This window comes from Sitophilus oryzae, unplaced genomic scaffold, assembly GCF_002938485.1.
Source record: "Sitophilus oryzae breed Bouriz unplaced genomic scaffold, Soryzae_2.0 scaffold_1274_pilon_pilon, whole genome shotgun sequence".
Taxonomy (NCBI): Eukaryota; Metazoa; Arthropoda; class Insecta; order Coleoptera; family Curculionidae; genus Sitophilus; species Sitophilus oryzae.
In genome coordinates, this window is record NW_022145920.1 from 3,337,442 (window position 1) to 3,351,890 (window position 14,449).

Genomic DNA, 14,449 nt, shown 5'->3' on the forward strand with positions numbered 1-14,449 from the left:
AATATCTCGTATGATCGAAAAAAGTCGTTTAGTGGGCTTGGAAATGACGATTATTGACATTTACTATAATATTTTACATATGAAATAAAAAAAGCCAACTTCATTTTTCAAGCCAACTCTGACACCGTTCTTTGTTTAATCATATAATATTATATTAAATTGTTTAATGAGAAAAAATCTGTATGATTAACGTACTGTACTCAAAATCCGTAAATCTACGGATTAACCCGTAGTTCTGGTAACACTGTCTCCTGTCCAACAACACCCACTCTGTCGACTGAAAGCAGAACTACGGTACAGTATTCTTTATCCACTGCGCTGTAAACGACTATAAGCACGCAACCGCGCGGGCGCAGAGCTAAACTAAATCTCGGACAGGTTGACGGTAACGCCAGCTACATCTCGGACATATTTTGTGCCACAAAATCGCCGATAAGGTTGCGCCTCTTCTTATTTCTTCAATGAACGATCTAGGTGTTTAAGCGTAGTTTACACGGGCAAGTAAATTATCGCAAGTATATGTCTGAGAGCACTTCTACCAAACTTGCATAATGTAAACAGTAACCGAAAGCACTCTCCCAGCAAGTCACAAAACTGGCGGGGAAGTGGTTGCGGCGCAAGACGCTTGCAAGTGTAAACAGGTTAGGAGAGTGCTCTGGCAAGTTAAAATCTATTTCCGTTTTGTTGAAAGTTTTTGGTGCAAGTGATTCTCGAAGGCGTGTTAAATAACGATATTAAAATGGAGAAACGTATGTGGTCGAAAGAAGATACCATCACTTTGATTAATATATTTGAAGGATTTCCGGAATTGTGGCATATCCAATTTTAATATTTTATTCGAAATTAGTTGTAGTAAAAAGTTAAAATCGACTTCTGACATTCGCAGAAAATTGTTTAAATGCTTTGGGTTTTCATTTCTTAATTTATTTAATTAATTACGGCGCTTATAATTCTATATATTATATTCTCTTTTTACGGCGCGACATTTTTCTACTTAACAATATACTTGTGCAATATACACCATAGCGTGTATACGTGCATGCAATTTCTTGCTCAAAGCATATGCCAAGAGATTGCTTTAAAATTTGCTTAAATGTAAACACTATCGCAAATTACTCTAGCAAGTTCTATCTCAATTTTCTCTCCCGTGTAAACTACGCTTTAAATCTAATACAACTGTTCTAATGTAGAATGTTTAGGAGAGGGGTTAATCACTTGCAAATCTACTGTGTGTCTAGAGTTCCAATAATATTTACATAACACTACAATATACACTATTGATTGCATATCCTCTACACTGAATAATTTTCATTTCTCAAAACCAAAATACCCATCAAATTTATAAAATTTAAAACAATGCTTTAAAAATGATGAATAAAAACTTGAATTTTCTTCAATTCAATCGTCTATATGAAAATATATGTATAACTGCAGAGAATACTCATGCACAGTAGTACAGCCAAAGAGTATACCAATATTTGTATACCTATTAATTTAAAAAATATGAACATATCTTGGATCATGTGTATATTATATCCAATAAAAAAAAGAGGAATTATTTAGATTGTCCTAAAATATTGTCACAAATTAATCTATAAGAAAGACCGATCGGAGATTAGTCCTTATTATTTATAATCAGTCTTCAGATCATATTTGTTGCCAAACTAGAGCATAAAAATATAGACGAGGAACCCACTCACACTTATTAAAAATCATAATATAAATATACAACATCCAATTGAATTAATAGCAAACTATTGTTTCTAGATTCACTTCTAAACTTAAAAACATCACTCACCTGTTTTCTTTTTACTGTACTCTCCACCACTGGGGGAGGTGGGAAAGGAATTTTGCCCAAATACCTTTCCAGCATCTCGTCCAGAATTTTCTCCCAATTGTCTTTATCGGATTCTTCATCTGGCACATGAAGATACGATCTCCAATGACTACTGGAGTCAAAACCCCAATGTACCGTTCGATTTTCCAAATTCCTGTCAAAAATCAATTAGATAAAAAATAATATTACATGCCCAATTGGTCATTTTTTAGCATGGAAAATTGGCTGTATCTCAATATTATACCTTATTAATTTTATATCAATTTTTTTTATTAATTTTAAATACAAAATTAATATACTAAAATTAATAAATATTTAGAATTTTTAAAATGCACTCCTCAAAAGTTGCAAAAATCGAAATACGCCTTTTCGTCACAAAGCCGACGATATATGTTTAAATATTACTTATAATAAACAAAAAATAGAATCCCTTACCTATGCACGTGACAGACGAACTGCTGAGGATTGAAACCGCCTTGACAATCTGAACACTCAATACATTTCGTATGTTTTCCAGTGAACAGTTCTGGATAGCATCGCCCCCTGGCCTCGCCAAAACACTCGTGATATACTGGAAACGACGTGGCACCTTTCCTGGGCCTTAGAGGCTGATTGTTCTAGAAACAAAAACAGTCTAGTAAGATTAGGTTTGGAAAATGCTCCAAATATACGTTAGAAATATCTTAAACAGCCTCTACACTATGCGAAGAACACTTCAAAGCAGGTTAAGGTCGCATTTCGTCACCCAATTTTGTCGCATTTCGGTTTATTTCCAGTTGTCTTGACCTACTTTCGATTCTTAAAAAAGCGCCTGAAAACTACTCCCCACAAAGACATAGTGGGATTTTTTTTAGCGTTTCCTGTTGCCTCGTTCAATTTTGTTTCGTTTTGAGCTATTTTCAAAACGTGGCGGTATCTGTACCCAAGGCAAAGGGCTTTTTTTCATAAATTTCAGTGAACGCAGCCTTAATTGATTAATATAACAGTACTTAGTATTGCTTAATGAGTAATATTTATCTTAGCAGCGTTTTTTTAATCTTTTAATTGCTTTTTCAAAATGCCATTATTATTTGAAGTAGTTGAAGTTGTTGGCATTTTGAAAAACCAGTCAAAAGATAAAAGACTATTAAAATGTTGATCTAATAACAATTTGACGTTAATACTATTACGTCAAAAGCAACTTTTTTCCAAAGCCTACCATGACTTCACTGAATCATCGTTTCTTGTTCACTGTTATTAATATCTTAATTATTAGATATGAATACATCTGGTATTATGGTATTCTGCTATTTCGTTGATTTTAAGATAAACTAACTGTTTTTATCTTATTTTTTTGTTAAAATGGGCATAATCAAGAGGGCTACTGATACCGTGTTGTAAAAATAAGGTAATTAAGAGCTTATTTTTTGCTATTTATTATAATTTTGCTAATATCTTCGGTTTGACAGAAGATATCAAGATGCGGTTTTCGCTGATTTTTTAAGCTTTTACTACTCTTTACTATCAGCTAAAATTACGTATACTATTGTATTTAATTTTTTTGAAAAAACGCGCTATGTTTGTTAAATTGTAAGAAAGCGCCCCCTAGCGTCTACGTTCAAAACCTTATTATTATTATTTTTATGGTATAATATAGAGTGAGAAACGCTCTTTTAAACGAGCCCTCGTTTGTTGGATTCTGATCATCCAGGCCGGAATTATTAACATATAAATAAAGATACATCTAACCTTCCCCCACCACTTTATTTTAGCAGATAGGGGAAAATGGTTCTAACAAAAAAAATCCAAAACTTACTGAAGATTATGAAGCTATTATTTATAGTACTCGTTATCTAGGCAAAATTCTGTAAAAATTCTATTTTCTTATTTTCCATAGCAGTTGCGCCCTCTAGCGGCCGTTTTACAAACTTGAAAATAATTTCCAGCAATTTCTCATAGCCCCTTTAGTTATAAATATTTTTTTCCGTTGGCTCTACGGCTAATACTTTCCGAGATACAGCCGAGAGCTATTCTTAGTGGGACACCCTGTACAATGTATGTCAAAATGAAAGCCTTTTTGACCATAAAAACGATTTTTAAATATTTTTTTGACGAAATGAATAAAATGAACTTGTTTTTAATTCTTTTCAAAACTGTTTAATCGCTATTATAACAACAATGTGCATAGTGGAATTATTTCGTGAAAATAAAGTGTGTCAATTATATTAACAATAAACATTGCAAAACGACTGATATACTACAGACTAATAAAAATAGATGTTTAAATGTGATAGGATTCTTTTTAAATTTGGATTTTTGTATAAAGCGAGGTATAAAGGCACCTGGACCTGCTGTCTAAATTATTTTCAACATTACAATGCCGGTTTATACTAAAAGTGGTAGCATATTTGACACTTTAAATGGAACACCCAATATATTATTACATTATTGGAAACTACCTACTTTAGTATCTCATAATTTTTCTAATTTACTAACCTATAGCTATCTCTTATAGTTTCCCCGATGAAGGAAAGACAAGATCTTGAATAAGCGTTGGTTAAATTCATAAACTTTCGGTGCACGTCATCAATGACACCATGCGTCGTCTTATGGAGTTTGCTGGTGGTCGTATTAGGATGTGCAACCAAAGTTATTTTAATTTCCCTATAGACAGTTAAATCCGAGGTTAAATCATAAATTCGGCATATTGAAAGCTGAAATTTAGTTTATAGTTTAAGGAAAGTCGACATATTCGAACTATCTAAATCAGCCGATTAAATATCAAATAGGGAGATCAAAAAAAATCCCTTTGTTATAAAATCGATCAAATCATTGCTATTTTAAATTCAAATATTTAAAAAATCGAAACATAAATAAAACTGCTTTTCAACGATATATAATGTGTATATTTAAACCTTTTTGTTTCTTCAGGAAAGTCATTTAAAAGATAATAATTCTATATGCAGTTGTTTCAAATATATAGACTTTGGTTGTTTTGTTTAAAGAACACCGTTACCATACCATGACAAATATTCAAACTTTATAACTATCAATTAGACTGTACTTGCTAAATTTTTAAAATTGTCATGGTAACAAAATTAAGAATTATTAATTTTTAAAGAGCTCTACTTAATAAACCGGAAGGGTTAGGTATAGGAACATGGTATATCGTTGAAAAGCTATTCTATTAGCAATGTTATTAGTCTCTTGATTTTTTAAATAATATACTATAGCGTTTTTTAAAACACTACCACTGCGAACGGCAGCTTTTCAACGGTAGAGCAGTCGTGGATAAGGTATTTCACTGGAGAAAAACTAATTAACAATAATAAATCAAAAATATAAATATTGGGCGCCAGGCACGAACAGAGATAGAAAACACAGTTGTATATTACTTAAAACTAATGACTATATTTATTCATGATGTTCTTTGATGGTAAATAACATTGTAGAATTCTAGCAACTATAGTGGTTGTGATATAGATATCGAAGAAAGTTATGTTAAAAATAGTACTAAATATGTTCACTGAAAGACTATGGAAAATACAATACAGAGTTATTAAAAATATAAAAAAAGTAGCATTACTTTATTTGTTATATTTTATACGATGTTAAATCAGAGATGTTGCAAGCCGTAGATTCTAGAATCTGTTCGGTTATTCATCTGTCAAAATGACGTTATTTATATATAGAAAGTAATACTATTACAAGACGTAATGTTCGCAAAGAAACTAAGATCTAAATCATATTTTAAATACTAATCTGACACAGGTAATTTAACCACTAAGCGTAAAGTCTGTACGATATTATTCAAGACTGAAAATATAGAAAATGCAAATCATAGAACCAGAACTTAAATCTAAACTTAGCTGCTCGTTCTTTAGACAATCCTGCTACAAACAGTACAGCATGAGTTGGGCTTGTACCTCTGCACTGTCTCTCGGCGTCACTGTTGACCAATACAATAAAAGGGGTCAAAACGAGGACACCATGAACCAAAATAGCCGTAACTACTGATTAGGCTTAAAAACAGGAGCAAAGCAGCATGGGGCTTAGATTAGATTAGATTCTTAGAGGTGGCTTTCGGCCTGATCCACTGCGACCTTCTCAGATCTATTGTGGTCCTCTTCTGATCCTTAGATTACATTCTCCAGTCCTATCCTTTTCACAAAGTTTAGCAACTTGGAGACTGAACCCTCCATGTAGCTCCTTGGCAATGGCCTATCATTGCCTATTACCGGAAACCGCACATTTGCCAGGCTGTCACACCGACATAAAATATGTTCTGACATTTCTTCTTCAGATTGGCAGAACCTACACATAGCTTCGTCTGTCAATCCCATCAGCTTTAGATGCCTATTTAGCTTACAATGCCCTGTTAGTAGACCTACTACAGCTTTGACTGTCGTTCTGTCCTTGCTTATCAAGTCTACCGTGAATTTTGGCGAATGTTCTACAATGAACCTTTTCGCTTGTCTCTGCCCTGGTGAGTTTCTCCACCATTCTAGAGATTTGTTGGCCACCCATCGTTCCGTGGCCATTCTCGTATGGGGCTTACGCTACATCCATACTGGGGCACTCTATACATAGGCAAAACTATCCCTACATGGGGCATCCCTCCATCGGACACCTGTCCATAGGAAAACTACCCGTACATAGGGCATCTAACCATAGGATACAGTCCGTACCTTGGATATCTGTACCTTGGATAATGTCCGTACTTTGGAACACTATCCGTACCTTGGACCCTAAAAACACGAAACTATCATTTAGAACGGTAGTGTAATAAACATAATAAACATACCTCGAAATACTTCCGAGGGCTGTATAATAAACAAAGGCAATTGTCCTTTCTTCCATTTAATATTCTAGAAGACAAAAGCAAAAGAACACCAACGTGCCAGCAAAATACAAATACGAGTTAAGGTGGGCCAATCCAAAACTCTACCCTAAAAATACTCAATAATAATATCGAATCTAATAAAGATAATATCTCATCTTTATCTGTAGCTTCGAAATAGCAGCCGATTCAAATTAAGCAGCAAGATTTAAATTACCATTTCTAAAAGCCGGGTTAGTATGGTGACAGGCGACAGACCGCCAAACCAAAAGTGACGTTACCTCGCGGAGAGCGAAACCTTGAAAATAAATGCCCACAGAACCGCCCAGGATTGTCGACTTGAGAACGTTAGAACTACGCCAAGTGTTTCAAGTAAATTATCAGGCCTGAGTAGAGATGGGCAAAACTGTTATTTTTAGATAACAGCTGAAACAGTTGTTATAGTTATTTATAAAAAACAGCTTAAAAATAACAGGTTTCTTTATTTTACTGCTAAATATCTAAAAGACTATGAGGCGGTCACCGCCAGGCGTATTAACGCAGTTGCAAGTTGCAACAATGACGTGCTCGGTGGTAGTATTTCCAGGGTGTCAAAAGATTTCTAAATATCGATTGTTATCTAAAATACCTCTCTAAAAACGGTGGTTGTTTACAAATAAGCGCTGCTTACAAATTGCGATATAAAAAAGCCAAAATTCCGCCACTCATCTATACCTATACATTCCGATCTACCTACGCCCTGCCCCTCGATCCGGGTAGATCCTGAATTGCGTAGCAGTGTACAGGGTGCATCTCACTCGACGGGCGAGAAGCTCTTAGTTATGATTTTACCATTTGCGGTCAAAAAATAGCAATAAGAAAATGTGTAGTATATTCTTCATAAGTAAACCAACTACACACTAGAATTCGAATTAATTTTACACTTAAACTAGCGTGTACCCGCGACTTCGTTCGCGTCGAATTAATAATTTCTAGTGGTGATGATAAAGCAAAACAAGAATTTTTATTAACATACAAACTGGATAAAATTTTCTCACATTTGCCAAAAATAAGCTTTAAACGTCCAGCAGTTTAAGCAGAATCGTGGTTAATCAATTACTCAACTTTTTGGAACACCCTGTATGATTTTTTAAAAAATTTCAAAATATGTAAAAAAACAAAATAAATTATGCGTGTCCAGGCGTTTTCCCGAAAGACTAACCGTTTTTTAAATAACAAATATTGTAATATTTTACGCTAGGGCGTTTTCACCCTATTGGAATTTGAGATTCGACAAACACCTCCTTATCGAACCTCAACTCCACAGTCAATCCCTTTGCCAAAAATCAGCTTTAAACGTCAAGCACTTTAAGCAGAATAGTGATTACTCAATGGTCTTATTTTATGAAACACCCTGACTTATAAAAACGTATAACTTAATAAAATATACGTGTTTTAAGAGTTTTTCCGAAAAACTCACCGGTTTTTAAATAAAAAATATTCTAATATTTGAGGGTAGTTTTACCCCCTTAGAATTCGAGTTTCGAAAAATCCCTTCTTATCGAACCTCTACACCCTAAAGTCAATCTGTTTTCCAAAAATCAGCTTTTTACGTCAAGGGCTTTAAGCAGGATCGTGATTAATCAATGACCAGGTTTTTCAAAACACCCTGTATACATTTTTAAAAAATCTTAAAATATTCTGAAAATTTTTCAGATTAAATGAATACCTAAATATTGAAACTTAATAAGTAAGTACTGAAACATACAGCGCCATATCTCGACCTCCGCCCGTTATGCTCGTAACAGGTTGAAAAACAATGTGTCTAAAACAACTGATGCGTTATTCTCCAACCTGCTTCGAACCTCCATCGACAATCGACCGATGCAGCAGCGTTCCTTTCCCACTCCGATTATCTCGACCGCCGCCCTGTTATGCTCGTAACAGGTTGAAAAACAACGTATCTAAAATGACTGCTTCTCCAACCCGTTGCGAGCCTCCATCGACAATCGACCGATGCAGCAGCGTTTCTTTCCCACTCCTGTTATCTCGACCGCCAGGCGTTATGCCCGCAACTGTTTCAAAAAACCTGCTTCTTTTATATCCTATTATTTTTAAGCTGTTGTAAGCCCAATACGACCAGTGACGGCATCGGCCGAAGCAGCTACGTTCGCCGTAGCGCATTCCCCACTCCGTTGTCCGTGTCTCGCCGCCTGTATCGATGGTTGACGAAATAACAGAAGTGTCTAGCCCTAGCAGTCAACTTTTAAGCTTGACCAATCAGGTTGGTTAGCGTGGTTATTTGAAGTGTGTTAATTCATTTGTGTTTGTCAAAAACTCTAACGTGATTGGTCGGGCTTAATAGTTGCCTGCTAGGGCTAGACACAAGTTGAAATAACATGTTTTCCATCCATACTAATTGTTTTTTGGAACTGCTTCGAGCAGCATAGAATTTCTTGGCGGTGCAGAGCGCCGACTTCGTTTTTCGTTTCACGAGCGGCCGATCTCTACGTGTCGTTATTTTATATCTGTTATTTTTTAGAAGTAGTAACGGTTGCGTTATGTTATTTATAAATACGGAATCCGGTGATGATACGCCAGACATCATATATCATATATAAAGACATGTAACGAACTAAAAACGTTACAATACATAGGGTTGAATTTAAAATAACAAAGATTTGAGCAATTTTATAACAAACGGAAATATCTTTTTTTGCTCTCCCTGTGTAATATCCAATCAGTTGGTTTAGACATATTGAATATACCGACTTTCGTTAATTTATAATCCAAATTTCAACTTTTATAATGTTCAATTCATGATTTTACCAATGCGTAGCGTAGTTTCCATTCAAGATTATGTTTTTGTCCATTTTGCACATGTTTTTTTTATTATCTCAAAAAATGTTAGAGACAGGTGAGTATAATAGAAAAATTATGAGATATGAAAGTAGTGTTCCATTTAAAATACGAAAGATGCTCTACCACTTTTTAAAATGATGTCAAACACCGAATAATTAAACACGTAGATTGTAGAGTTTAGAGAGACAGAGAGAGAGGGAATTAAACTTATACAGAGAGAAAGAGCACGTATATGAAACGTATATGAAGAGTATACGTGACGTATACTCTTTTCAATAGTTCTAAATATCTAAATATTTTTATCAACTTACTTTATGTGCTCCAAATAGAAGGGCGCTACAAAGACGTTCCGCATCCGTTTTGGTGATGAGACCGCAACTGGGCGCTCCAGAAGGCAGTATAGCGTGGCTTTTCAAGACGTTGAGTTGTTCTGGCGTGCATCGCGAACAGTATATCTGTAGCTGATCGCATTCTCGATTTATTTCTTGCAGTGTGAACTCCCTCAGTACAGAATTCAGTACCTAGAAAACAAAATTAATAAAGCAACAAACAAATAAAATTAGCAAAAAAATAAATAAAATAAAAAATTAATAAGTAATAAAATCAGGGCATATACAGCAAACCCAGTCTAGAGGAACCGTTTAAGACTATTTTCAAAACTTTAGCTTTTTTTCTAATTTGACTGGGTTACATGAACATTTCGAAAATACAGGGTGTTTCAAATAACATGTGCCATCTCCTGTGGATAGATTCCTCACGTAAAAAAAGATTTATTTTTTATATTAACATAGGTCCGATTGTGATTTGTTTCATAGCTACAGGGAATTAAAGTTTTCGTTTTTTATTTATTATAATTTTTTCTAAATGCTTTTAGTGATTCGAATGAAATTTTGAAAGTAAAAAATATTATTAGTGTATATTTTAATGCTAAAAAAGTGTCGACACATTTACCAGGGACGTGAATATGCATGGGTTACCGCCACTGACTTTTTTCTCTTGTATAGGCCGTTTAATGCCGATTAAAAGTTATATCTTGATATTTTTTCTATTTCGGTCTTCTTTATGATAAACGCAATTTTATTAATTACAATTAATAAATAAATTAAATTACAATTAATAAAATAAAATTAATAAATTATTCATTTAATCTAATTTATTATTAAATTTTATTAAAATGTATACTACTGATGCTATCAAGAGCTACCAAAAGCAAATTAAAAAAATAATGGTAGACCTAAGTAGCATTTTTAGACACAAAATCGAAACAAAATCTCTGCTGAGAAACAGTTTCGTCACATTTTTGATGCATATGTCTTGTAACATAAATCGCTTTTTGTTTTGAAAGATTTTACCAAAATATGGTTTTTCGAAACTTTTAAGAAACAGATGTGGCTCACATTTACATATTTTGTACCCGTTTTGTGCTTGAAAAGTTTCCATAATTTATTTGATATACATGAAAGCATAACCTTACTTTATTGTTCTGCAGTTTTTGCACATAAGCATTCTTTAAGTTTTTATAGTACCAGGAAAGTTCCTTGTACTATGATGTACTATAATTAAAAAAGCAGAAGGAAGGAGATATTATGGTGAGTACAAATACAGATATATTTTTCTTATGCGATTTTATAATTTTATTATTATACACATAACAGAGATTATTTGTTTTAGGAATAAATGGTAATAACAGCCACTACCCATACCCAACAGGAGACCGAAGAAAAACGTGACCAGCAAAGCGTTTTCTCTTTTTTTTTCACAATGGAAAATGTATGTTTTTATGTTTTAATTGTGTTATAATAAATCTATAAAAATGTTTTAATTATTTTGACCACAAGTTTTGATTGGCGTTGTTGAGAGGTAACTAGTTCGAAATTTCTAAACAGATAGCGCTAAATCGAAATATTTTGGAAACAAGGTTTCCATTTATTGTCAGTTCATCACGAATCTCTCTCTTTTTAGACATAAATATGAAATAATGTAGATGATTTGTGTCCGACTCCATGTCAATTTTATAAAATAATGAATTAAAATTCCGCCATGTTGACTAGTGATAGTGTTTTTAACTAAAAATATGTTTTTATCGGCTGTTGAGCTTTTAAACTCATAAGAACGCGTTCTACTTACATTGATTTATATATTTTTTTATTTTCAGAATCATGATATATAGAAATAAAAACAAAAATCTATATTTCAAACAAAAATATTTTGTAGTTAATAATGTAAAAAGTACATTATTAAATTAAACGATGAATTTGCTATTGCCAGACATTTTTTGTGCGAGAAAACCTAAAAACAAAGATTTTAAGACAAAAAAATGATGGCGGAGGTCGCCATTGTTGATGGTTGTTTTCATTTTGAAATCCACACACAGATATAGACTATTTTAGTTTGTTATTTTGTTTCTTCACATTTAGAAACAGTGGCTGGTGAAAACGAAACCATCTTGGACACAAATTGCAGAAAATGTTTCGAAACATTTCCTCTAAGTTTTGATTCCGCCACCATATTGGAAACACATGTAATAGAGCCATATAAAATATATAGGTTTCGAAAATGTTTCGTATTTGTGGCATACCGTGTCCATTTTGTGTCAAGAAACAGACACAATTAATAGAAACATTACCTAAAATGTGTCCAAAAATGCTACTTGGGGGGTATTTACAAAATACCTATTTTTTTGAAGTTTTAACATCCCCTAAATTTTAAAACTATACATTTCCGCACCCTTGTTTAAAGAAACTTTTTTTCATTTTTTTTATAAGGAATCAATGGTTACTTATTTAACACTTTGTCAAGTTTTTATAGGCTGCTATTCTTGGTTTAAGGCAAATTTATAAAATTGCATTTCAAAAAAAACAAATCAAAAGACAACTTTTGATCGACATAATCAATCTTAATTTTACGTGAAGAATCTCCCCACGGGAGATGGCACATGTTTTTTGAAACACCCTGTATAAATACAGACATCTCTAATTATATAGAGATCTTCATATAGATATATATTATATATTAACAATTAACAAAGTGTATTAATTCTTTGTCAAACCCTTCCGACTGCAACCCCACTAGTTCCTAGATTTTCTTTCTCACTAGTCAGTCGAGACTACTTTCTGCCTATCTATATGAAGGTAGCTTAAGGTACTCAATTAGCACTTAACGAATATTGGAATTAGGGTTACCAGATGTCCGGATTAATCCGGACATAAGCGTCCGGATTTTAATGTTCCATTAAGAAATGTTGCAATAATGCAAATTAATATAATTAATTTTAATAAAATTAGTTACTTAAAAAATCATCGATAAATTCAGCAGTGTAAATTCATTGCTTTACTTCGTAAGTTTTAAGTTTTGAAAGTTATAAATGTATTTTTTTTTCAAACGTCACAAAAGCATAAATTTTTGCGAAGTGGTTGACAACATAAAAACATCATTTTAACGCCTAGGCATAAAAGTAAAGCACTTTTACGCCTAAGCACAAAAGTACGAAAATATATTATTAAACTAACATACTAGTAACCATAGTTTCTCGATATATAATTACTTACAAGGCTTATTGCTTTTAAATCTTTTTATTATTTGGGACGTTTGAAACGTCCCAAACGCCTGCATTGTCAAACGTACACCGTCGCCACAAAAAGTATCACTTTTACTCCTAAAAAAAACATTATACGGTTACGGTATGATCGACAAAAACGGCGTCCAGTTGGCTGGGAAATGACGATCGATTACATTTCCCATATAAATTTACATATAAAATGACAGCGATCTTCATTTCATAGCCATAGCTGACGCCGTTTTTTTTTCGATCATACGGTACTATTTTTAGCTCTTATATCGCTAAAATATTATGACGTCCGGATTTTTGGGAAGGCTTGCCCGGGATGGACGGGTTTTTATCTGGTAACCCTAATTAGAATTGTATACACAGTGAAAACGTGTGCCCTCTACAATCGAGTACTCACCTGCGGCAAACACAACCTCTTCTCGCCCCCGACGACGAAGCAAGAAATCGCCTCGCCCTCCAAAATGGTCTCGCTCCTCTCGCTGCACGAGGTGTCGGGAGCGGCGAGAATGGGCACCTGCTGCACCGGAAAAGGTACCGGGGATGGTTGGAAGTCCTCATCGTTGTTGGTACCTTCCGGACTAGGAGGAACCTCGTTCTTGATCGGCGACGGGTTGAGGGATAAGCCGGGGCCCTGGAGCGACTTGGTAGCGCTGTACTGGTAGTTCTTTAGGACGGTTTTCAGGTGGGGCGTCACTTCCATCATTTTCGGCTCGGAGTTGGGGTGCGGTGGAGCGTCAGATCTCAGGAAAAGAAGTTGGAGTTTTCATTTCGATAAGATGCCACTGGAAAAAAAAAGAAATATTTATTAATATGATTCAACTGATGAAAATAAATTATTTTTGTATTTGACTTTAACAATACAGAAATTACAAAAAAAGACTCAACGGCCTCTAATAGTTATTTTTTATACAAGACGATAAAATAGTATTTTATCGTCGACCGAAAAGATTAATTCACAAGCGATGAAATCGCGAGTGAATTAATTTCGGGAGACGATAATGCAATTTTATCGTCGTGTATAAAACAATATTTTTCCCCATAGCGAGTTACGTTTTAAAAATATTCAGAAATTATTATTTCAAGGAATTTATTACGAGTAGAAAAAATATTGTGCTGGTTTGGCGTTGGTTTCTATGTAATTTGACAAATAAATGCTAAATAACAAAGCTGTCTCTTTAGTTGTCAGTTTTGAGTCAATATTGTTTAATTCTCTTTCGTATCGATTGCTGATTGAATTGGAGCCAGCAGATTGATTGTTACCAAGATTATTACCAACAGATATTCAGGCAGAGGCGACAAACGCCATGTCCAATCTACTTACATTTAAATCCCGAATAAACTTATGAAAAGGAATACAAATATTTTCAAAAATGGAAGCAATTAA

General features: G+C 33.9%; 1 protein-coding gene across 2 annotated transcripts in view; it reads right to left on the reverse strand.

Annotated features, from left to right (window-relative positions):
- Window positions 1-14,449, reverse strand: part of LOC115874370 (ski oncogene) — a 183,526-nt gene that overhangs the window by 144,929 nt on the left and 24,148 nt on the right. For both annotated transcript variants that reach the window (XM_030889515.1, XM_030889514.1), the window contains exons 3-6: window positions 13,463-13,847; window positions 9,809-10,018; window positions 2,273-2,454; window positions 1,799-1,991 (exon numbers count right to left, since the gene is read on the reverse strand). In XM_030889515.1, coding sequence (XP_030745375.1) covers window positions 1,799-1,991; window positions 2,273-2,454; window positions 9,809-10,018; window positions 13,463-13,768 — 891 coding nt within the window. In that variant the 5' untranslated portion in view covers window positions 13,769-13,847. The remainder of the gene's footprint in view (window positions 1-1,798; window positions 1,992-2,272; window positions 2,455-9,808; window positions 10,019-13,462; window positions 13,848-14,449) is intronic.